This window comes from Lissotriton vulgaris, chromosome 9 (assembly GCF_964263255.1).
Source record: "Lissotriton vulgaris chromosome 9, aLisVul1.2, whole genome shotgun sequence".
Taxonomy (NCBI): domain Eukaryota; kingdom Metazoa; phylum Chordata; class Amphibia; order Caudata; family Salamandridae; genus Lissotriton; species Lissotriton vulgaris.
The window spans coordinates 1,185,723,541-1,185,749,831 of record NC_141697.1 but is presented as its reverse complement, the minus strand read 5'-3'; the positions used below and the strand labels follow the sequence as shown (position 1 = coordinate 1,185,749,831).

Below are 26,291 nucleotides of genomic sequence, written 5' to 3'. Positions count from 1 at the left end.
ATCACAGAGTGGGATGGGGTGGATGGGGTCAGTGAGACTACTGACCCCACCCCACTCTGTGATGAAGTGTCATTGATTGACACTCAACCCTAGGCGCTTCAGGGCTTAAAACGTAAGCGCCCAGGTCTGAGGCAATCAGTGATGCTTCTCCTCGTCACTGAGAGGAGGGCCTCAGGAACCTTTGCTGAGCTGAGGACGTCACGCCTACAGGAGCTGTGACTTTCTCAGCCCAGCAAAGTTCAGTTCAGGCAGCCAGGAGCCAGTGCTAAATGCACATGTCTGGCTCCTGGCTGCCTGAACTGAAAGTGAACAGTGTCTGTCAGGCTGATCTTTGTTCAGCCTGATAGACATTGTTTGTACGAGGCAAAATGAGGAGGGGCATGGCCCCTCCCCCAAATGGACCGGCTGCGCCTGGTCACATGTCTGTTCAGGCTCGATGGGACCGAGCAGAAACCATGAGATCATTCAATTGGAAGGAACTGTCAGCTGTGGAGAGGGCACTCAAATACCTCAAACCCAATCTGTTGGATAGCATTGTCTTGATTCGGTCTGAAAACACAGTAACAGGGGCATATGTCAAGCATCAGGGCAACATCGCAATCACTCACTCTATCGGGTGGCTTGTGCTGTGGCGAGTTGGGCAGAACTTCATCTTCAGTCCATTTCTGCTCAGCACATCAGGGGTGTGGATAATGTGGTAGCTGATGCCTTGAGCCGCAGGTTCCCCACCTCTGAGGATCTTCGTTTTTCCGCCAGAGTGTTCTGCATGATCTGCTGGAGGTTCGCATCCAGAACCAATGTACTCCTACCGTTGTTTTGCTCCAGGACTTTGGAAGTGGGGTCTTGGAAAGTTGATGCATTATCAATTCCATGGCCTCCACTGCTGCTGTATGCCTTCTGTCCCTTCCCCTCATTCAGTCTTTTCTGCTGGAAATAAATCCAACAGGAGAGGTGGCAAGTGGTGGCAATCCTTCCATACTAGCCGAGGAGATCATGGTTCCCATTCTTGAAGGGCCTTGCTGTGGTTCCTCCTTGGATCTTGCCTCGAGTTCCGTTCCCACTGCACTCTCCCAATCCGCAACTGCTGGTTCCTCTAACGCTAGCGGTTTGGCAGGCGAATTGCGGACTTTAGAGAGGTACGGTTGGCCTGATCACATTAAATTGGTGGTTCAGGGCTCTCGTATGACTTCTACACTGTCCTCTTATTCTAAACACTGGGCTAATTTCAACACTTGGTTCTCTCTTAGTGATCTTTCTCCTACTTCTTGTACCATTTCTTCTCTCCTGTGATTGTTACTGGATGGGTTTGATAAAGGTTATACACTCTCTACTTTAAAGAGTCAAGGGGTGGCTAACAGGGCATTTCGGGATTCTGTGTCTTTTTCCGCAAATGCTAGCCCTTTGGTTTCCAGGTTGTTTCTTACTTGTCTCCGCCCGCTGTCAGGGCTTCTGTTCCTCCTTGGGATCTGTCTCTGGTTCTTCATCCTCTTCAATCTCCTCCTTGTGAACCTTTATTTTCTGTGCATTTGAAATTTATTTCCTATAAAGTGGCTTTTCTGGTGGCTATTATGTCTACTAGGCATTTGGGGGAACTTTCAACTTTGAGGTGCTCACCTCAGTTTTTGAGATTTATGGAGATGTGGTCGTGTTGAGACTGGATTCTGGTTTTATTCCAAAGGTGCATTCAAAATGTCATGCCTCTCAGGAGCTGGTATTACCTTGTCTCTGTCCTATTCCCTCTTCGCCTGAGGAATGTGTGTAACACACTTTGGATGTGAAACGTGCATTATCTGTGTATGTATTGTATTGCATTGTAATTGCATTTATCTAGCACTTACTACCCCTGACGAGGCATCGAAGCATTTTTTCGGCGAGTAGCACGCTACTGCGGGAACCATAGAGGATTAGTGTTGAATTAGTGTAGTGAAACATGCAAGTACATTTTAAGTGGTGGATAGTTTAATTAGTGTAGGTTAGTCAGTTATTTGGATTCAGATTCGGAAAGATAGCAGAATCTTGAAGCACATGGATAGATCTGCTTCATTTTAGACTTCTGGCAGTCTTTTTGTGACTTTGGTGTTGCAGGACTGGGGAAGGCAGCGTCTAAGATGTCCTTGGGTCATTGAATTTAGAACACCATCTCCTTGGCATATCAGGGATCTGATGATGTGCCTTGTCCTTCTAACACTCAAGCAAGATCCACTCGTGGGGGGTCGGCTTCCTGGTCCGCCTTTAATGGAGTATCCCTGGATGAGATATGTCGTGCTGGAAATTGGGCTTCTGAGCACATATTCGTTAGCCATTGTCCTCTGAACTGCGCTCAAACTGCTCGTTTGAACTTTGGGAGTGCTGTTTTACAGGTGGGTGAGGCACCTGCTCCTGTGGAGGTGTGCCTTGGTATACCGCATGTTGTTTATGACTGGGTCGAGGACGAGGGACGTAGAGGTAAAGCTTGGATTACTTACCTGTAATCCTCAGTACCCTGAGTCCTACTCATCCTCGAACCCAGTCATACATGCCACCCACCCTCCGGATATCAGGCCTTTGTGTTGCTTAGTATTTCAGGAAGTGCTTAGGTGTGGCTTGAGTTATAATAGCCCTTAGCTGGAGGGTTGGGTGGGTCAATAAGTGTTTCCTGGTTTGTTTCCTGCCTGTGATTGGATACTGCCTCAAGTTGTTTATGACTGTGCCAAGGACGAGTAGGTCTAAGAGTAATGAGGATTACCGTTAAGTAATCAAAGCAATTTAAACTATCAGTAAACAAATGCCAGCCTGTTCCCCCTTCCCTGTGCAGCCACCCAATATAGCCCACCTCTAAATGATGCGGAAGACACCAAATACAATGTCAACAGATCACCTAAACTCGTCAGTGAGTGCAGAGGGATCCCAGATCCAAAAGTGCCACAGGGTTGTGCAAATGAGAGTAAAGCCTACACAAATGCTTATTGTATTTTAGATTTATACAGCGCTTACTACCCCTGTTGAGGCATTAAAGCGCTTCTCTGTGGAGCCCGAAGGTAGTTTGCAGTGCTAGTTGTAAGTGTTTCAGTTATAACATAAGGGATTCAGTGGGCTCAGCCTCCTTGCTACCTAGGATGCCCCCCCAGCCTGTTATCAGTGTAACTACTTACACTCACAGTCAAGAGCCCATAGTGTTTGTTATCTGCTCATTTTATCTTCACTGAAGCTTGTTATTCTGGGGCCAACATGTTGAACACATGTCTCAGGAAGCAGTGCAGCCAGCTGATAAGATAACAGGGATACACATCTGTAATGATGGAGCCAGAACTTGTGTTTTTCAAGCTGTGGCTTTCTGCTATGAAGCATCTGCCCAGAGAGCCCCCCCCCCCCCCCCCGCCCCCCGAGCCTGCTCTTGTAGCGTGCCTCCACTTCCTGCTTTTGGTTCTCTCTTTTACTGTCTAACTTGCTGTTTGCTAAGTTCTGTGAGGCTGTTGTGAATATTACTGTTCCACTGTGTGCTTAGACTTCCATCGAGAGACACAGGCAGACCCGGCACGCATGGTCAGTTATTAAAGAGTGTGCTTTTCTGCCATATTCCAAGTTTTCTCCATAGTACTGGGAGATTTCCCTGAAAACGGTGTATTTACCATTGGCTTCTGTAGCTTTGGTCAATATTCCGGGTCATTTTCCTGCAAGGTGCGGAATCCCCGCATTTGCTGTAATCAGAGGTTGGCCAGTGAATCCTGAACCAAGATTTATTTTGCACTTGTAAGGAGGGCATCCGAGGTAACACGGTTTTGCGCACCACCCTGCCCCTCCCGCCAGAACCAGCATGGAAATGTGTTGCCCATTCATTCTTTGGCACAGTGACTGATGGCATATCATCAAATAGGAGCCACAAGGGTTTGGAGATGTAACCGCTTTGCACCCCAAGACGACTTCAATTACCTGCTTGTTATCTACTTCCATAATCTAAAATTACTTATGAGCTATGTAGTTCATGTACATTTTTTATCTACTTACAATTAACAATTAACTCACTGCTAGACTAAAAATTACGTGCAACAAATGAGTATAACAACTCTGATAATGAGGCTTAAGATTTAATTAGTTCCGATGCTTGTGGTTAGTACTACAGTCCAACTCGGGGCTACACGGCCTAACGTGCTATATATAGCTCCGTGAAGCTCTTCAATGCCTCTACTGGGCCAGTAAGCACTACATACATCCACAATGTTGTCTTATATCTGATTGTGGGCACATGATGTGTGCCAGGCTCCTGCCCCAGTGGCTTGTTGACTCTTGAGTCGCTCCTGCAGTTCGGACATCACTTCTGTTTTTCCATCTGTAGTGATATGTTCTTCCGTTACCGGAAGCACCACGCGCCAGCCAACTTTCCCTGATAACGTTTCTCCAGCTCCTCGCAGGAAAAAACAGCCAATCTTTCAAGGAGGACTTCCCGTGCCACAGCCGGCCCTTGGGTGGCATCAGTTAAAGGGAGGGCGGGTGGTGACAAATGTTCTGGCCTCACAGGGGCAGTGATTGTGAGCACATGCGTCTCGTGGCCGGACAGGTCACTAGAATAGAACATATTCTATTCATAGCGCTTTGCTGGCATGGTCTTATCAATTTGTAGCGCTGTAGAAACAGATGTTCTATTACCCGCATCAGTGAGACTGAATTGTTCAACCTAAGAGGGGTGAAAGGGTGGGAAACAGAGTCTAATTCGCCAGGAGTCAGTCCTGTTACTTGAAAGTTGTGCAGAGATCTCTGAACCAAGCACCTCAACTCGCTGTGCTATCTTATCAGCTCTGCTGGGAATATTACAGCAAACGACTGGCAGTGGCCACACAATTAAATATCAGCCAAGTGGCATACACATTGGCATGTATGGAACTTTTTCAGGTGTCCCAGGGCAGTCAGGGGTTACTAGACTCAGACTGCATCAGGGAGAGCCTTTTATCAATGCGGCTTTCTTTACCTTACTGTTGAGCCCAAAACTAATCAGCAAGTACCCTTCTTTAGCACTTGGCCGGCAGGTTAGCAAAGTCAAGCAGGCCAGAAACGAGACTGGTGTAGATCAGAAACTCAGAACTCCCCCACGCATTGTCCATCCAATGCTTTTACATGAGAAACAAAACGCACTGGAAATGCCAGTAGTCTCACCTTTGTGGCCTTCTGGCTTTGCCAGTGTTTTTTAGCCACACTGAACAGTATCCGCAATGCTGTACAGTGTGGCTAAAGTTAAAAAACAAAAAAGCAAGGCTTTTGAATCGGCTACCTCATCATGTTGTAAGCATGTACACCACACATGCGTGCGTGCGCCCACAATGGGTGCGCCTACAAACTGGCAGAGGTGGGGTTTTTTTGCGTTTAGTTATAGATCCCAGTTGCATTGGTAAGTAAATAGAAAATAAAACAACATGCAAGTGGTTTCATTTTTAAACATGCTGTGGGAGCAAAAGCAACATGAGGGAGGGTGTGGAGAATGGTCAACCAACATGGAGGAGCATGGTGGGCAAACAGCGAAGCGACACAAGGGAGGGCAGGCGAGAACGGTACAGCACCACAGGAGGGGACTCGAAAACAACAGGCGGGATAGATGGAAGGGACGCAAAGGCTACGGGAAAGGGTAGGAGCAATAGCGATAAGGGGCAGGTCCCTGGTGGAAAGCATCACAAAGGGCTTGGGTGGGGTAAACAATGGGGAGCAGCACACTATCAAGTGCATAAGGGAAGAGGGTGAGGAGAAGCAGTTGGGCAACAGAGAGCAACACGGAGTGCAAGGGGCGAGACGTACACCAGGGAGACGGTTGGAAAACACACGCACTCTAATAGAGTTCTTCACACAAAAGAAAAAAATAACGCTTCAAAAGCAAGTGGAGGAAGCTGTGATGTCAGCCAATCAAAGAGATTGTAAAGAGGCATTGCTCTATTGGAGGTACAAACACAAGACTGACAAGCTGGAGCACGAATCATAAGTAGGCAAATAGGAGTGACAAGGAAAGCCAACCAATGGTAAGCAATGGACGGGATTCAGGCCCCTTCACCTCTTGGTAAGCCACAATATGCCTCGTAACAGACAGCGCAAGCACTGTCTAGTAGGCTTGGCCTAAAAAGTAGCTTACACCCTAACAAGTCAAGTGGGCAAAAATATGGTACACAGTCATCAAGGTAACAGGGTAATGTGTTAGGAACAATCTGGTATTAGCGGAAGCTGTGTCCTGTGCGAATGTAGCATACAATATAGTCAATGCAAGCTTGGGCTGATTACGATTTTCAGAAAAATTGATGGATAGGTTTGTCTGGTCCCCTCTGAGTTCCCTGACCAGCCCTCCCACAGAAAATATGGCTCTGTTTGTGGTAGCACAGAATAGTCCCCAAAGTTACAGCTCTACGTCAGTGGCTCTTCCTTGAATTGCAACTCAGCCTTTTAGTCCATGGTGAGTCAGCCTGTTTTTTTGCCTGCTGCGGGCGGGGGCTGTGTGGTTGCAATTGTTGTGCAGTCCTGCATCGCCCACCAGGAACGGTCATGCTGACTCGGCACCGGCCCAGCTGCAGTGCAATCATGATTCACCAGCCGTTGCTCAATCACAAGTGCTTTATCTCTCGCGGGGGAAACCACAGGATGCAGTTACGATTTCCATCACATGTGCTTGAGGACAGGCCACTGGGGCGGGAGGGTCTCATGACTATCACATGTCATGGCAGTGCAGACCCTTCCTCTGGTTGCAGTGGCCTCTATTCTGCTTTTCCTGCTCCAGCTCCCATCAGACCTCCCTTTCTAGGTCGCCTCTTCTTCGTGCAGGACCTTCAGTAGCCCTCCTTGGTGACTTCAGCTCCTTCCCTCAAGAAAGGCCCAAGGTAGCTCTCCTGTAACAGATTGCAGAACTTTCAGGGTCCTGTTCCCAAACCTGGCATAGGGGAGTTGGTAGTGAGCAATCTCCAACCCTGGAGCGGAGAACAGTATCTCGACTTCCAGCGGTGTGGAACCCTCGATTCTGATTTATGCGAGATCTTGGCACTCTGGCTGGTGGTTTTTTCCCATTCGTATACCAAGTTTGCAGATTTCCTCGGTCCAGCTCTGGGACTGGTTTCAGATAGTTACCTTGTACATTCCCCCAGACTGCTCCAGCCACAGCCTGTCTCACCGGGAATGCCAGGAGGCATTGGGAATCTCCTGCTATGCCACCATGTAGCCACTACATCTAACATAATCATATTTCATTTGAAAAAAACGTACTGTTCAGGCATTGCACTTACAGAACTTCCTGGAATGCAAGCATCCCACTAACGTCCCTCATGATAAAAGTCCCACTTACAGACCTTTGCAACTCACAATTATCCTGCAAATGGAACTTATTAATACACAGCTATTCCATTTACACAACCTTTTGACTTATAAGGATACCGTCCACAGAACATCTTATTTACACACTTTTCAACTATAGAATTGTAGGGCATAAATGCAAAAATACCAGTCCTAACCCTTGACATGATGAAAATTATGTTATCTACAGTGGGATTGAAGTTAATAAGGGGGAACGCTTTTTGGGGTTTATAATTTCATTGAAATGTAATTATGTACATAGATATATGGCAGTAGTTAATACAATTTACAAGGGATACATTATGGAAAAAAGAATTTTGCTAGTTGGCTAGAAGAATTGTATATATTGCCTTCAAACAGATACGATTTTGCAGCAAACTAAAAGATAATATACTTATTGACTTTCAAAATTGATAATATGGTAATGGAAGAAATGTATTAGAAATGTAAAAAGAGAAGAAACATTAATTATAGAAAATGGGAAAAAGAAAACATTATCATCTCCATAAAAACATTCTATATAAGAGAACTTGTAGCCCTTATATCACTGCCCGAGGAGTTATTTGTTTACGTTGTGGAGGTTGTAAATTGTTATTATTTTTTTTCTGGTGCATGGTGTACTACTGACCTTTAGAGTCTCCATCTATTAATGCCTCTTCAATCTACCTGGGGAAACAATGAATGAAAAATAGAACCACATCCCTTTAGCTGTGGAGCTATGCACCTCCTCCCCTTATTCTCAAAGTAGATATTATTAAATCATATTCATAATAAACAAACTTTGCAAATATCATCTGCATTTTTATGAGTTCTGACTTAACTTTGCACAGTGAACTGATGTTCTAATCTTTGTTCTAATTGTTTTTAAATGTTAGTTATTTAGTACATTGTCACTTTTGAAATGAACTTTATCACGTGTTAATTATTTATTACATATGATAACGCCGAGAATGTATTTGTTTTTATGGAATGTTGCTTTCTATGCTTGAGATTTGTGGTGAGTCATTCTCAAATATGGCATTGGACCTGATGCACTAAGATTATTTGCACATCAAGGTACACAAACGCTATCATGTACAAGTGAAAATTATCATTAGTGTTTCACAAAGAATAAATGGACTCACACTTAAAATCCCATCTCTAAAGGAGAACGTTCTGTGTGAAAAATCTGCTCACAGAGGCGTTTCTGGGTATTCCACAGCATTACTATGTGCCAAAGTAGGTGAACTCCTGCTAGGTTGGTGGGTAATCACTGACTTGTGAAAAGTACCTTCCCACCTTAAAGTTTATTGGTGATTATTCCAGTAAATGTAGGATTTAATCTGTATTCACTGGAGGAATGGCGAAGAACACCTCCAAAACTGGATAAGAGTATGAGAAGGGGTCCAAAAATAGTTTAAGAGTGCAAGTGCACCTATGTATTTCTTTTCCGCATGCAGAAATGCAGTTAGTTCATTTATTTCCCTCTCAGGTTATGTTTCGGGCGGGTGATTTCTGCTAGTTAGTTGAGATGGTTGCAGGTGCCCAAGAAAAGTCTTGGAATTCTTTATGAAATCAAGTAAAGCCATAAACATATGCAGCTTGTTGGCGTAAGCCATAACATCTGAATGACTGATTAATGTTCATGTGAATCTTTCATTGATTGATTATTTCCTTTGTCCTGTGGAGATAATCTGATGTCATCACCGAGGAAGCCTGCAGGACAAATGTTGTTTTGGATTATCTTAAAATAACACTTAACTCTCAGGTTTCCTGATAGAAAAAATCTACTTCCAGATCCAAAGGCATCAGAATCATTTAGCAATGTCTACAGTTTAGACCCCCAAAAATAGAAATTATTTGTTCACAGAAATCACTGTAAGCGGGTTCTAGATCTACCTGCATAAGAAGAATCCAGTAATGCAATTCATACAGGGTCATCTGCTCAGCAACCCCTAGCAGAACACACACATTTAGAAAACCCCACTGAAGCTCGAGCCTTGTGGGTTATACTTTGCTCCATTATTATATCTCGACGGAAGAATATCTAATCAATTTTCACTTTGCAAAAGGCTCTAGATCAAATGCATTCTTTGTGTTAGAGCTCCACTAAGTAGAACCTTCCCTTAACAAGGGGCTACTATAGGACACCTCTCTTTTTAAGGAATTCTCACTGTGTTCTCTGTGGCTGTTCGAAAGCCTGGCCTCTTCATGGCCATTTGTCATATATGTTGAGCGCGTCCCTAATACGATGATGTTCTATTACCTGAGGATCAGGTACTTTTGCCAGGACCTCATGACAATCATGAGGATGCACTTGCAGGTGTGCAGTGTGTACTAATGTCTCCTTTTTTGTCTTCCAAGGTACTTCCAGTAGATGACTACGGTGACCACAGGAAGTCCCACAAGCAGAGCCACAAGAAGAAGGTGCTTCCAGAGATCTACTTAACCAGGCTCCTTTCGACCAAGGTATGACCCGACCACCAGCCGAGACATATACTAATTTACCTACTTTTGATCAGTCTTTTTCAACATCAGTGATTTACATAGAGTGTTAAGTAAGTACACCAGTGTTACGAAAGGGTGGGCAGTTTTCAAATGCAGTTGGGAGATTTCTTGACAGGCTGGTGCTTCTGAAATACCAGAAGCACGAGGGAAGGTAGTCACGTCACACAGAACACAGAGGTGGTCTGGGGCTGTGGGCACCAAATAAATGAATGGTGCTGTCCTCATTTTTTGTAAACAGAATGGGAGCCTACACTCTTCCATTCTTCCCTCTTCATATTTCCAGCATCTCAAATTTCCCTTAGTTTATTGGGGATATTAACGTTGCATGGACCTAGCTGTAGATGGCAGCAGGGAGGACAATAAGACCTGTGTGCAGGGTTAAAGTGTGCAGGTGAGTAGGTTTATCAGTGGTGGCTCCTTCGCTAAGGCGCAGGAGCGCCGCCCCACTGCTATTTCAGCAGTGCAAAAAAATAAAATGATAACAGGACGTTATTTTCATTTTATTTTTCTATGCAGGAGTCGGGTGGGGCTGGTCTCTGATGCCAGAGCAGCGGAGGAGTGCTTTGGACTCCTCTAAGTGCACGTGACGGTTTGGCCAGCCCTATAGAGCCGGCCAAACCATCATGCGCACTTGGCGTGTTCTCCATTGGACTGTGTTGCACAGCCCGTGGAGAACATGCCCAGGCACCCAGGCACTGCCTGAGAGTCCAAACAGGACGCTCAGACCAACCATAACGCTGCTCCTGCAGCGTTGTGATTGGCTAGGAGAGTCCTGAAACCTGGGTGCTTCCAGCAGACCTTCCTTCCAGGATGGAGGAGAGACGTGAGGCGGTGCAGCAGAGAAGGTACTTTTTTTTATCCATCCCTCGCCCCACCACCCCCGTTCTGAGGCAGCAGCCACTGAGGTTTATGTATATCGGACTGGGTTTTAGAATGCCTATACAATGTAGAGGTAGTGGTTGATGTGAGGGAACGGTGAAGAGTTACTGGCGGAGGCCTGGTGGAGTAATGCAGTGTGTAGTAAAACATGCTAAAGAAATGGGGTTTTAGTTATTGTCTGATACCGTGTAGAAAGGGAGGAGAGTCTGAGGTCCAGGGGTAGCTCTTTACAGAGCCTTGTGTCGTGTTTTTAGATTATTTATTTGAAGAAGGGGCGGCCTACCCTCAAATCAGCATAGAACAGTTCATATAATCCAACTACAAGATTGAGAACAATTAGTTAACAGCATAACGGAGGAGAACATAGAGAAGAACAAATGAGATAAAGTCTTTCAGCAATGATTCTTTGAAGTGGTTGGCTGCATGAGCTTTACAGAAGGCTAGGAGTGAGGGTGATAGTCTGAAATATTAGGACCTAGAGAACTGCATTATATATTATATTCAGGACATTGCATGTTATTCCAGCCCCCAGGTGCATAAATATGTTCCTGGTGTTGTGCCTTTTGAATCGTTAGCTTCACAAGTCACGAGCTGTGGATCATGCAGAGGTCTTTGGCTACAAAGAGCTTATCTCTTTTTTGCGTAGATTTCCTTGCAGATCACAAAGTAGGGTTTTAACTTGAGGTAGGCCGGAAGTGATCGCCAAAGGAGCTGTTTTGTGGACCTGGCCTGATCGGACACATTTCCTTTACAATGTGATCAAGCTGGTAGCCTTTGCAGGATGCTTTCAGAGCAGCCACTATCTTGGTGAAGCAGGAAATGGCTGGATGCTGCTTGTTGTCCCACCCATGGGCTGTGGTACTGTTGGTCCACAACTAGGTCTAGAGAGCCAACTGAAGTAAGTCATAGGCTTAATGATGCTTTTCCCTAAAACCAAGCCCACAGCCTGCATTGCCTTGCATGGTACACAGGTGACATTTAGTGGTGACTGACTGGTGATATCACATCATGGTGACTCACACTCCGCCTGGTCCACATCTGCGCATTGGAATTACATGCACATGTGCTGGGTCAGTCTTTCCCCATGGGCTGGCAAAGCCACAGGCAGGGAGGGACTGTCCGCACTCCTCCACGGAGTGCAGCAATTCCAGTCGAGGTCAGATCGAGCCTTCGGAGTCTGATCTCGGGAGGCAGCAGCAGCCCTGACATTGCCCCACCATTCCACCAATTAAATACTGGTCAGGATGGTAGCCCTATTGGCAACTTGGAATTGATTGTAGCTGAAAGAAAACAGTGGGTCCTCGGACTTCAGTATTACCCAAGGCAAAAAGCCTGCATAAAAGGACTTTCTTCCCACACCAGACCTTCACCCAAGTCAAGTCAAGTCAGGTCTTACTCACCTACCTCCTGGCTAGTGTATCCGCAAGTATTATCCATATGTGAGTTCCATCAACAACCTCTTCCTTTTTTGTTCTGCCTGCTTACCTTTATCACTGGTAGTGGGATGTGCCAGTTATGGCAATGAGTTTTGCCAGTGGTGGAGTGGACGACGACCTCCTGAAAAAACCTTTGGGCACCTGCACTTATTTTACAAATACACCATTTCTTTCCTTCACCACCTAGTGGGCTTACAGTCTCATTGACTTTCCCTGGCTCCTCTATTAATCACCTTCATTTGCCATTCTCTCAGATGATTGTGGGTTCATTGATTGTCTTTGGCTGTTGGTTTAATGGACTCTACTTCATTAGTTGTGGCTTTGTTGTCACTCATCTGTAGTTGATATGTTGACTACATTTCTTTCACTAGCTAGTGGGTTGTTGTTCTTTTGTTAACTGTCCTATTGATTCCCTTTCTTTCACAGTTGTGTGCCTCACTGGTATTATTTCGCTAGTTAATGTTTTAATGACCTCTTCATCCATTGGCTGGGGTGATTGCCTCTTTTTCACAAGCTGGTGGGTTGATTGTCTTTCTTGACTCATTCTGGCTCTCCAGGGCACTCTGCAGAAGTTCTTGGATGATCTCTTCAAAGCCATTCTCAGCATCCGAGAGGACCGGCCACCCCTGGCAATCAAGTACTTCTTTGACTTTCTGGAGGAGCAGGCAGAGAAGAGGGGGATTACAGACCCCGAGACGTTACACATTTGGAAAACAAACAGGTGAGTGAAACAGTGCACGGTGAACATGTGAATGTTTTACTGGATGTCCACACTACTCTCAGCCAAATGTTGGGGTTGATGTGAGAGGAATTTTTGCATTCATATTCATATTACCTCTGTGATGAGGGTATTATCAGGCATTAATAAAGCTCAAGCCTCATTTTGCACCATACAGCTCAGACTCATAATTAAAAGATAGTGAATGAACAAGTGATGGTTGCCTCATCAGGGAACAATGATAATTTGTCATTTAAGTGTCACAAGAAAATTCAGTAAGTGGTGTGCACTTTAAAAATGGTGTCACTTAAATCATTTTTTTCATCTTGATGGTGGCCATTTCTAATCTAATTTTTCCAGTTGATTGAAGCTCTATACTAAGAAGTAAACAGTTTAATATTCTGTTAATTAGCAATAAAGGGCTACAAAGGCAGACCCCAGTTTGGAATATAATTTAATCAAATTTCTATGACCCATGAGGCATGAGAGGGTTCATTAACGCCTCGTTAAATATTTTATTTATAATAGGAAGTTTGAACCAGAATAACAATGACTTAAACTAGAGTACAGCAAACAGTGCATGAACTGGAACATCTAGGAAATCATAAAATGAACACTACATATTTAATGGAATCCTCTCTCCTTCCATCTTCCCACTCCGAGCCTTGACACACTAGACAACACAAGTAAATAATCTTTGAATTATTATAAACACCCTAGACCATCTACACACAACAGTGTGTTGCTATTTACCTGCAGTCATGTTAAGAATCAAGATAAGGCCCATGTGTACCGGATGCCTCGCCATATTACAAAGGCATTATAGTCAGCTGCACTTGTAATACAGCAGGCGGGACACCCGCCATATTTGTAATGGAGTATCCCGTCTGCCAAACCCTAAATAAGGCCCAAAGCAGTGACGGCCAGTGCAGATAAGAGCGGTGAGGCGGGAGGAGGGGGGAAGTCAGAAGTCGACAACCAGGGAAAAAAGAAAAAGAAAACCACTTACCTTCTGCTTGCTGTATCGACGATGCGGCAAGCGCAAGGATAGTGGTTTTCTTTTTTTTTTCCATTTTATTTTCCCTCATCGTCATCTGTTGACTCCCCCCTCCCCCGCCCCACCTCTCTTACTTGCACCGGCCGTCCCTGACCCAAAGTCTACAAACCTGATTCGCCCAGTATCAGAAACACTGTAATACATTTTTCATATAAAGTATAAAGCCCAATAGCAATAGAAAAGTGCAGCTCAAAAATTGTTAATATTGCCCAAAACAACTATTTTTGTTTTTGAAACCTTGAAAGAACAGAATGCTTTATAAAGGTTCAAACCCATGACTACAGGTTACACAGACATATCTGCACCACCCACATTAACCTCTGAGTTATGTGACAATACAGTGTCTGTTTAAGATGTAAGAGACACACTTCAAACCGAATTAGTCTGAAAATTTAGAGTGGTGAATTAGAAACGTAAATAAATCGTACTGGCACGCCTTGGGATGTTTAATGCAGGTCGAGATGGAACAAAAGTCACAACGTCACAAGGTTCAACAAGATCTAATTTGGTCCATCTGTGAAAAAGGCAATAAATCATTAAACAGGTCATGTTGAGACAAAGACCCACTGGACTGTACCAGTTACCGCTCAATCTCATTGATCAATGTTGATCTTATGATCTTTCCCAGTATCTTGGGGACACGGCTGGGTAGGGTTATACCTCAGCTGATCCAAATGTCTCAGGATGGATTTGTTCTGGGCCAATCATATACGCACCCTCGCCCACTACTTATGGCATGTTAAAAACTGTCCCTCTCCCTCGACGCGCGAAGAGTTTGATCCAGTGGAGTGCCCCCATCTTTACTGAGTGATGACAAAAATGGGATTGGGGAGATGACTTCATATTGAAGGTTAAACTCCTCTATGACACACCCATGGCAGATGTACAGTTGGAGGCGTTGTTTCGAGTACGTTCAGGATCCACAGGGGTATTCGGCAGATCTGCCCGCTCTCCCCACTCCTATTTCTGTTGATACTGGAGTCCCTGTCATTGGCTATCTGTCGATCAGCGGAGGTGTCAGTTGTAACGATCGGAGACACTACAGTAAAGGAATTACTAAACACGGACAATATGTTGCCTCTCCTCTCTATCCCTGATGTCCAACTTGTGGCAGCCATGTCCATTTCAGACCACTTATTTATTTATTTATTTACACAGTCAGTTTTATATAGCGTGAACTTGACCCGAATCGGGTATCCTAGCTCTTTACATAGCACCAGTTACATTACATGAGGACACATTCATTCTAGGGCATCTTCGGGTACAAGGTCAACTGTGAAAAATTCAAAGCCCCCCCCCCTGTCCAAGGGGACAAGTGAGAAATGCCTCGGGCCCGGGACATGAGATGGGTGTTGAAGGGGCTCTGGTACCTTGGCGTCCAAGTGAACAGTGGTCTCCAGCGAATGTTAGAGGACAACCTTCTTCCCCTTCAGACACAGTCCAAATTGGATTTTCTTAAACAGCAGCACCGCTGGGGCAAGGTACAAACAGCAAAGGTGACTGTGGTGTCTAGATATAACTATAATTTCAGTATGCTGCCCTTTAGAGTCCCCCGTATGCTCCTGCTAGGAATAAAGGCAGATATCAGGGCATATATATGGAGCAATCGCTGCCCCTGCCTGCGGGCTACAATGCTCCTGTGGTACCTGCCGCTTTCATGCATCCCTGGACAGAACAATTCCTTGCTTACTGCCACTCACAATGCGAGGGAATTGGCCCATAAACTGCTACGGCTGACCCAGACCCTTCACAGTATGGCACAAACATGGCATAATGCAGCCCCAGCATAGCCGCCAATCCTTACCATCGGAACAGTTGGTGCACAAAGGGTGTGCTCCACTTCCACCATCTTCTCAGTGAGGGCACTATTAAACTGTTTCAGGAGTTGAGAGAGGAATTTGCACTTTCCCTGAATGAGTTTTGGCAACAGCATCAATTGACACACTGTCACCACTCGCTGCTAGGACCATTCCCAGTGGAATTTCTGGCCTCACATATTCTCCAATATCTCTGGCTGTGGGGCAATTACAAGGGCCTTGTCTCGGGCCTCTGCAGAGTCCTTATAAAAATGGGCCAGACCTTTAACCGTTCTTGCACACTGTGGCAGGCGTGTCTGGGTAGGGAATGTAATCCAGAGGATTGAAGGTCTCTACTTCAGAGCCATGATAGAGTCCTCAGAGAGTTGTGCCTCAAATTCTTGTACTTTAAGATCCTCCAATACTGGTTTTGGACCACTGGGAGGCTCGGCCAAGCCAGACTTCTGCCTCACAGTCATTGCTGGCGGTGCTCGAAGAACGACTGCGATTTTTACCACATTCTGTGGAATTGCAGGGACATCAACCCTACTGGATGTCCATATGGTTACATGAGCACATTCAACAATTGCACCCACATGCTGTGAAACCCTCAGCCCAATTGGCAATCCTTCATGAGCGATGATTCCCCTGAACTGGATCCCAATGCGCACCATTGGGTGGCCATGGCGTTAGCAGTGGCAAGGGTGTGCATCCACCGTTACTGGCATGGGCCTGCTGGCCCCACGCATACCAAATGGACAATAGAACTCCACAAAGTGACCTTACATGAAAAGTTCACATACACGTTGGCAAACACAAATTGGACACATATGAGAGGGTAATGCCCTTTCCTGATGGACTTTCTTCAGTGACTCTAAATTAGACTGACTTGACTACTACTCCTTCCTCCTGAGATTAGAGAATGAGGGTGCTCCCTCATCCCCTTGTTACGCCCTAACCGAGGCCTAGAGACACCAGGGTAGACTCATAGACATGCCACAGTAGGTCACAGCTCTGCGAGGGTTCCTCGTCACTTGGCCACTAGAGTCTGCCCGGCGGTGACCGCACATGCTCCCCAGCCTGCCCACCTTCCGCCATTGACTATAGCTCCAATATTCCCCCCTCTTTTCCCTCGCCTGCTGATTGCATAGCCCTGGGAGGGAGGGACGGCCCCGTAGTGGGTACAGAGAGGCTTGTCCATCAGGTGGTCGCTAGTGGCCAGTAACCTCACTGCCTTTCTGTTTTAGCAACTTACTTGCCGGCTTATGTGTTCGGCTGTATGTGAAGAGACGTGTACACTTTTACACAACACACTTACGAGTTTCCCTCCCTCCCACTTCTGCCCTCCTCCACTAGGTACTTCAGGATGTTTCCAGTAGCTAGCTTCCCCCGCAACAAGAAAGGTCACATAGTAAGCCACATTGAAACGGCCGCAGTAAGGCTTGGTAGTGCGTGTGATATGTATGCATGTGTTTCCTAGTTTTATCGCCATTACCAATTATTGTTGTGATTGCACTGTACAGGTATGTGTACTCATTATGCTTTTGTTGCATTTATTGTACCCCAACATGCTTAGAGGGAGGCTCTGTGTCATTTCAAAAAGTACCTTTACAGAGAAACCACAGTAGATGTCCACCAGATCCGACGCCAACCTCGCTAACTCCGAACACCTTCACTTCCAGATCCACATCGACCCCAATACAACTCTTAGAGGCACCCTCCTCTACAGACCACCAGGACCCCGCGCAAAATTCAGTGAAGACATCACGGACTTCATCACCCCACACGCGCTCCCCTCCAAAGACTACATCCTTCTGGGAGACCTCAACTTCCACCTTGAAAAGATCAACGACCGCAACACCGCCACCCTCTTAGACAACCTCGCCAACCTCGGACTTAAACAACTGGTCACTTCCCCCACCCACATCGCAGGTCACACACTCGACCCCATCTTCACCTCCAGCAACCATGTCTCCTTCGGCCACACTACGGATCTCCTCTGGACTGACCACAGCTGCGTTCACTTCACCTACAACAAGCCGAAACCCATCATCCACCTCCAACCAACTCTACAAAGAAACTGGAAGAAAATCACCACGGATCAGATCTCCACATCGCTCCTTCGAACCTCCCCAGCCCTCTCTTCTAACGCCAACGAAGCCGCCTCCAACCTCACCCTTTGGTTATCCAACACCGCCGACACCTTAGCACCACTGAAAAAACGCCAACACAAACTTGGCAACAAGAAGGCCTCATGGTTCAACGATGATCTCAAAAAGTCCAAGAAACTGTGCCGCTCCCTTGAAAAGGCCTGGAAAAAAGACCCATCCACCAGCAACAAGGACGCCTTCAAAAGTGCCACCCGTACTCACCACCAACTGATCCGAAAAGCCAAGAAAACAGCATTCAAGGATCGACTTGACAACAACGCCCACAACAGCAAGGAACTCTTCAACATCGTCAAGGAATTTTCCAACACCTCGGCCAACTCCAACGACATCACCCCCTCTCAAACCCTCTGCGACTCACTAGCCTCTTTTTTCCACAACAAGATTGCTGACATCCACAACAGCTTTGACAACCAACCCGGAAGCCAACCCACACTACCATCTGCTGACCATCTTCCCCCCGTAAACACCCTTAACGCCTGGAACCCAATCTCCACTGAGGACACCATCCGCCTGATGAATTCCATCCACTCTGGATCCCCCACAGACCCATGCCCCCACCACATCTTCAACAAAGCAGACTCCGTCATAGCTCCGCACCTCCGGGATGTCATCAACTGCTCCTTCAACTCCGCCACCTTCCCAGAAGACTGGAAACACGCTGAACTCACCGCCCTTCTGAAAAAACCAACAGCAGACCCCACCGAACTCAAAAACTACCGCCCCATCTCACTTCTTCCATTTCCGGCCAAAGTCATCGAGAAAGCCGTCAACAACCAGCTCGCCGCCTTCCTCGAAGCCAACAAATCACTCGACCCCTCACAATCTGGCTTCCGAGCAAAACACAGCACTGAGACCGCCCTCATCGCAGCAACAGACGACATTCGAACTCTACTGGACAATGGAGACACAGTCGCCCTCATCCTCCTCGACCTCTCTGCAGCATTCGACACAGTCTGCCACAGCACCCTTTTACAACGCCTCAGAAACATCGGAATCCAAGAAAAAGCACTGGAATGGATCACCTCGTTCCTAACCGGAAGAACCCAGAGAGTCCGCCTCCCACCATTCAAGTCCGAGGCCTCTGAAATCATCTGCGGCGTACCTCAAGGATCCTCACTCAGTCCCACCCTCTTCAACGTATACATGAGCCCCCTCGCGGCCATCGCCCGCCAACACAACCTCAACATCATCTCTTACGCGGACGACACTCAACTGATCCTTTCTCTCACCAAGGACCCCAGCACCGCCAAAACTAACCTACACGAAGGAATGAAAGAAGTCGCCGAATGGATGAAACAAAGCCGTCTGAAACTGAACTCAGACAAAACAGAAGTCCTCATCTTAGGTACATCCCCCTCTGCATGGGACGACTCCTGGTGGCCGGAAGCCCTCGGAAAAGCACCCATCCCGACAGACCACGCACGGAACCTTGGCGTCATCCTGGATTCTTCTCTCTCAATGAACAGACAAGTTAACGCCGTATCCTCTTCCTGCTTTAACATTCTTCGCATGCTCAGAAAAACATTTCGCTGGATCCCCTCCGAAACAAGGAAAACAGTCACCCACGCTCTAGTCACGAGCCGACTGGACTACGGAAACACCCTCTACGCAGGTACCACCGCTAAACTCCAGAAGAAACTACAACTAATCCAAAACGCCTCAGCCAGGCTCATATTAGACATCCCACGCAACGAACACATCTCTGGTCACCTTAAAGACCTCCACTGGCTACCCGTCAATAAGAGGATCACTTTCCGACTGCTTACCCACGCAGACAAATCACTCTACGACATCGGACCAGACTGCCTCAACTCTCGACTGTCCTTCTACACCCCCTCCCGCCAACTTCGCTCTTCCAGCCAAGCCTTCGCCACTGTACCTCGCATCAACAAGACCACCATGGGAGGCAGATCCTTTTCATACCTGGCTGCCAAAACATGGAACTCACTCCCCGCCTACCTTCGCCTCACCCAGAATCACCTAGCCTTCAGAAAGCAGCTTAAAACGTGGATATTTGACAAATAATCCTCCTCCCCTTCCTAAGCGCCTTGAAACCCTCTGGGTATGTAGTGCGCTATACAAATTTTATGACTTGACTTGACTTGACATGTTTAGTCCCCAAAATGCCAGGAGTATTGAAAGAGAAAACACTCACTATTTGATCCCGGTGGAGTCACAGGCTTATCTCTGTCCAGTCTTAATCCCTTCAGCAGCCTCCTGTTTGCTGTTCAGGCTGGGGCAAGTGAGGGGTGAGGAATGTGAACTACAGAAAGTAAATAGGGCTGCTAAGCTACTTGCTGCTCCCGTCGGTGCCTTCATGACCCCCAGACCAGGGGCAGAAAGGAAAGTGCTGATAGATGTCTTAAACCTAATTGACGTCCATGGCAAAGAGAAGTTTTTACAGTGAAATACCTATATGTGGAGTTAAAAATAGTAAATCTATACTTACCTATATACACTTACATTCACAATATTGTGCTTGTTAACATTCTGTCTAGGATATTTTTGTAGAACAATATTTAGGACTCGATATACTGGTAGCTTACGTGGAAATCATTCTAATTTTCCCACTCTGAGATGTGAACAGAGTGGACATGCACAGTAAACATTAACACTGTGTTAGGCAGTCATGGCCAGCATGTCTCGTGTGGGGGGGTCACACGGGGAGGGGGGAAATGCGGGGGGTTTAATTTACCAAACAAGAAAAATAGACTTACCTTTCCGCCAGCCGGGTCCCGTGTCTTCTCGGATCCTACTCCTGCTCTCCTGCCTCCGGCAGGAACAGGAAGCAGGCAGCCAGGCTCCCCCCGGACCCTCCCCTAAGCCAATCACAATGCTGCAAGCAGTGTTGTGATTGGTGGGGATGCCGCCCAGCCAGGGGCTTATGGGGAGGCCATATTCTCCATGCGGGCTGCATTCAGCCTGCATGGAGAAGATCAGAGTGCGCAAGACTGGTTTGTGCGGCCCCAGAAGGCTGACCAAACAGTCATTGCACCCCCAGGAGTGGTCACACCACTCCTCCACTGCCCTGGCTGCTCGCAGAGCATCACCACCCGCCCGCCCACAACCAAGCATAAAATGGTAATAACTGAAAGTTATTAATATTTTATGTTTCTGCTTCTCCCACTGCGAGAAAGCAGTAGAAAAACTCTCCTCCGCCCTAGTGGAGGAACTGCCCCTGGTGTTAGCTAAGTATTGTAACACCCTTAAAACTGCTGTTAAGAAAGGAAAGTAAAGGACCATGCTGAATTTGGATTTTGTTTTACAACAGAAATGTATTGACTGGGCATTCTGTACTACCTTTTCAGTTTACATTTAACCGCAAATTTGCACACTATACACTCAAGTCTAATTTGGGTAAAGTTATATTCAAACCTATTTGGGACGTTCATAAAATGCACTAGAGTCACTTACCCTGGTGGCCAATCACATGACTCCGTTTCACAACCCATCACTGATCCAAGGTTAGAAAACAGCATTGTTCTGGTGCTAGCAGGCACTTACCCGACACATCAGGTACTCCCCTTGACTCTTGTCTTTTCTGTTGCAGTCTACCTCTCAGGTTTTGGGTGAACATACTGAAGAACCCCCAGTTTGTGTTCGACATCGAGAAGACGGACCACATGGATGCTTGCCTCTCGGTGATCGCCCAGGCGTTCATCGATGCCTGCTCCATCTCCAACATGCAGCTGGGCAAGGTATGGTAGCTCATGCGTATTGATATGGTGGCATTACTTACACAGTCATTTATTTCATGGGGGGGGGGGTTATATATTTATAATGCAGAACTTTAACCCAAGGGGGCAGCAAAGCAGTGGACATAGTAAAATGATAAATAATCCACACATGAGACTAGAGGACACGCAGGTATGCTCACAAAGTGAGAAATGCATAGGAAAAACACAGTCTTTGACTAGTGACATGGAAAGGGCCTGTGCATTATTTTATAAATTACATTTGTGTTGCATTATGTAAGGGTTCATCTATGCCACAGGACTGGCTTGCTTTTGATTTGCAGCATAAGGTCCTTCTTACAGTTTCTTATTGCTCTTGTCTTCCCTATCCCACATGTGATCAACAATGTTAGATTTCCTGTTGGCATCAAGCCCAGCCTTCTCAAGCAGAATATGAAAAGGGGAAGCGATGTCACCAGGGGGCGTGATTTAGGGGTAGCAGTTGATATGCCACCGCTGTGCTGTTTCTTGAAACATCTGTGAATTAACCAATCCGACTATTGGTGTTTCAAGAGATACCTTTTCGAGTTTCAGTAGCTGGTGTTTGTTCCTTATAAGAATTAGATTATGAAGGTAATTAATTAATTGCACACAATATGTAATATTTCCTATCCATGTTCATGAAGTCATTGAGGTCAAAGGTTATATGTTATCATTTTCAGTTATGTCCTCAACAAAGGCTGTATGCTGTCACTTCCGGTGATGGCATGACAGCAAAGTTGTGTTGTATCACTTCAAGTAGCTCTATTTTTGGTGAAGTACCTCCACTGACGCCACAAAAGCAAACGAGCATCCGGAATTTATTGAAACGCAATTCATAGATCGTGGCGCTCCACAGACTAAAGGGTTAACTTGAGCAGTGCTTCATTTCTACAACACTAAGTGCCATTGTCCACGGACCACTTAAGGATGCCGCCGCAGCTTGCACCCACCCTCTATTAAAGGCCTGCTATTATTATTCCTTAGTGCATTTTGAATTGCTAAACTCATGTGCTCTGCTGAAACTAGGTAGACAGCGCCACCATGTGGCAGACTGTAATCAGAAAAGGGCCGGTATTAGGAATTAAGTGCCGGTGCGGGGCACAGGAAAACACAGCACAAATTAAGCACTGCCCTCAGGGCTTATTCTAGCCTAGCGATCAGTTCCATAAATGCAGCCTTAATTATCCCCTGACGTTTTGGGAGGATACTTTATCAAATTTGGTTTGCACATTTTCTACGAGAATCAACTCTATGAAGATAGTGTGGTTTAAGAGGATTTCCTTAAGAGGTTCTAAACAAGTCAGAAGATTTTTAGAACTACATTTAGATATGTAGAACTCTTTGTTTTTCGTTTAGCAACCTGTGTAACTGTGAAGAAAGCTATCACTGGGAGTGCATTAATTAGATGGGAGCAAATCTGCGCTATTGAATTTGTCTTACATGTTTGAAAAAATATATAACATGAAAGTCTACCTGGTGTTTCACACGTGTTCAAACTTAGGCAGGAGCCCATGAGTTCAGGTCTGAGACGGACAAAAGTGGTGGAAAATTGTGGTAGTGTCCTCCGAAAGCGTCCTTCCTAACCACTGTAGCATGGAGGTTAAGGCTGCATTCTAAGAATGCACCAAACAGTGGCGGCTCCTCCGCTAAGGCGGAGGAACGTCGACCCACGGCTCTCTGAGCAGTGCAAAAACGAAAAAGAAATTATAATTACAGAATGTTATCTTCATTTTATTTTTCTGCATTGGCTCAGTTTGGCTGCATTTTAGGTCCGGGCTGCCATCACTGCCAGTAGGGGGAGGAGTGGTGGGCACTTTCTTAGGGTGCATGACAGTTTGGCCATCCCTCTTGGGCCGACCAAACAGTCATGTGCACTTAGCATCTTCTCCACCCGTCTGTATTGCACAGCCTGGGTGGAAGAGATGCACAGCCGCCCACTGTTGGTCTGCTACTGTCTGGAATGCCATTCCCGGACCCGGAATGCCATTCCAGGCTGTAGTAAAATGGGGAAAACCATTGCGGCATAGGGTAAATGTTAGCAGTAGGGTATACGTTGGGATAATAGGTAGAGGTAGTATTATGCTTACGGTCCGGTTTAAGGTATGGGTTGTGCATAGGGCTAGATACATTTAAGTTAAAGGTTAGGCTTAGCATTTTCTTTAGGAAAAATGTAGGGTTAATCTTAGGGTTGGATGTAGGATTAAGGTTAGTGGCCAGGAAAGGCATAGGGTTAGTTAGGAATAATCTAAGGGTCTGTGCCACGATGATGGGTGGTGTCCAGGTTAGGTCATCTGTAGATGTGAGTTTGATCACACACTTATCTGGGGGTGGCATTGGTAGATCAATGTAGTAGTGTTAATTCTGTTTAGTGGTGTTCACCTCCTTCCACGCCTTTGGGGACATCCCGTTCTAGTTCCTACAATCTGATCTCACCCAGACCCTGCACACTATGCTCTTCTCTATAAGGCATTTCTGCAGCTCCTTGGAGTTAGACCTGAGCTCTGCCAGAGATATACAATAATAAAAAGTACTGATAAATAAAAATAAATAAATAAAAATATAATTGAAAGATAAAGGGTTTTCCGAGCAACTAATAGAACCTCCTAACTGGCATGTTGTTGCTCTCGTTCATATTTATTTTGTATTTCCACCACATTTTAAACAGATGTGAAAACCGCAGCGATTCATATGTATCTCCCCATCTGGTGTTATCTGCACTGTGCACACACTGGCTGTGGGCAGAGAACCTTTCTCTGTTTTGACTACACAATACTTGGCCGTGACTTGCCAGCCTGTGAGCATTAACAAGATGAATCATCTGTTTTGCAACACTAAGTATGGCCTAATCTGACCCGATGAACCTCAGATTCATCATTTTACCCCTCCCCCGCCACCCCCAGGCTGGGTGAGTGGCTGCTGGGGGTGAACGTCCTCCACAGAGTCAAGGCCGCCACCGCGGAGTGATTGATGGTGGTGCGAAGGCTGGCGGCCATGTTTGCTGGAGAGCGATAGCGCTTCTCTTATCCTCAGGGCTCATGAGACCTTGTCAGTCCAGAGATTAGGCCGCAGGACGTCGCTCGGAGTCAGACAGAAAATGGGAAACAGTTTTTTTTTTTAACAGAAGAGCTACCTGGCATCACGCATGGCATTTTTGAGCCTATACCTTATATATGTATATATATATACCCAAAACAACGGAGTTCCTCACGAGCACTCAGGTTAGCGATGCACAAAACACAATCCACTCATCAAGCCAAAGAAAGATAGATTTATTAATTCATAAATCTACGTGACGCGTTTCGCACTCCACAGAGTGCTTGATCATATATATATATATATATATATATGGAGAGAGAGAGTTTTTTCATTCTCACTAGAAAAAAAGGTTAGAGTGAGGCTATAGTTAGGTGAGAATGTCTGCTAAAAAATACAATTTTAAACGAAACAAAAATTAAATTAACACCAGTTATATTTTACTGAGCTTGCACCTCTGCCATGAACTGCTTATGACCACACATGTTGAATCACTCACATGTTCAGCGGTATCGCTGACAACATCTCAAATAACATCAAACACGGTGCCTCACCTGACATTTTTTATTGGGGGATGGGGGGGGGGCGGCACCATGGCCACCCCAACTCTGTGGCTCCCTGAACTCAGTGAGAGCCAGAATCTGCATTGCATGGTACAGTCCCCTGCCTGTAAGGAACGAAGGTAGGGAGGGAATTGGCAGTGCTTTATTTGTCATTAAAAAAAGGATGTGCCAGGGCTCTTCTGAGGCCATTGCAGCTTACACCACTCATTGCCCCTGCCACTGTTGCCAATGAAGCGATACAAAAGGGGATGATAGACGGAGCATTTGAGCAAATCAAACACTCACCCCCTGTCAACTGATCTGGGTTTAATAAATCACCATTCTTTAGCTCACTCCGCCACCCCAGTCCAGACATGGCCATATGCAAATCAGTCTGACCCTGTGCCTCATGGGAATAGTCCAGCCCGAACTGCCAAGCCATGTCTTCCCTGGACCGGAAACAAGCACCCTGTGCCTCATGGGAACAGTCCAGCCCGAACTGCCAAGCCATGTCTTCCCTGGACCGGAAGCAAGCATCCTGAAACCTGTTTCGGGTTCATAACCCTCATCAGCCAGACTATCTTGAATCCTGTGGCAAAGTGAGCAAGGACGGAGCGTTTGAGCAAATCCGTCCATCATCCCCTTTTGTATCGCTTTGTTCGCCCTAAATTGGCAGGGTTAAACTGTTGTTGTGCTCATCTTAAAAATGAAACAAACAGCACCCCCTTGTGGTGAGTTATCAGAAATGCCTGTGTTGAGAATAAAGTGCCAATGCAGGCCATAGGAAACCATTGGCTCAAATTAAGTACTAGAAATTGGATGGTGTGATTTAGTAACACTGGTATGCTGGCGCCACAAAATGCCCTCCTCTCCACATTAACATTTAAAAGAAATGCACTGACCCTTGGCCTTAGCCCACCCCGGGGGGGGGGGGGGTTATCAGAAAGAATGCCTCCCCGTTTTTTTTAATTTTTATCCATAGGTCCCACAGTATTCCTGCAGACTGCAAACCAGTTTCCCCCTCCCCCATTTGGCCCACAAGCTTCCCCTAGGATCCCCAAACAAGGGCTATGGGCTCAGAGTATCCCTACCCTGCCCACTTACATTCTATTTTATATATTTTCAGAACAGGTGACCAAGTCCATGAGTTGTGTAATGGCTGCCAC

At 46.1% G+C, this 26,291-nt stretch overlaps 1 protein-coding gene across 1 annotated transcript in view; it reads left to right on the top strand.

Annotated features, from left to right (window-relative positions):
* The window catches only part of PLXND1 (plexin D1), a 313,125-nt gene that overhangs the window by 275,213 nt on the left and 11,621 nt on the right, over positions 1 to 26,291 (top strand). The window contains exons 31-33 of the mRNA XM_086939243.1: positions 9,634 to 9,738; positions 12,650 to 12,813; positions 21,385 to 21,532. Coding sequence (XP_086795369.1) covers positions 9,634 to 9,738; positions 12,650 to 12,813; positions 21,385 to 21,532 — 417 coding nt within the window. The remainder of the gene's footprint in view (positions 1 to 9,633; positions 9,739 to 12,649; positions 12,814 to 21,384; positions 21,533 to 26,291) is intronic.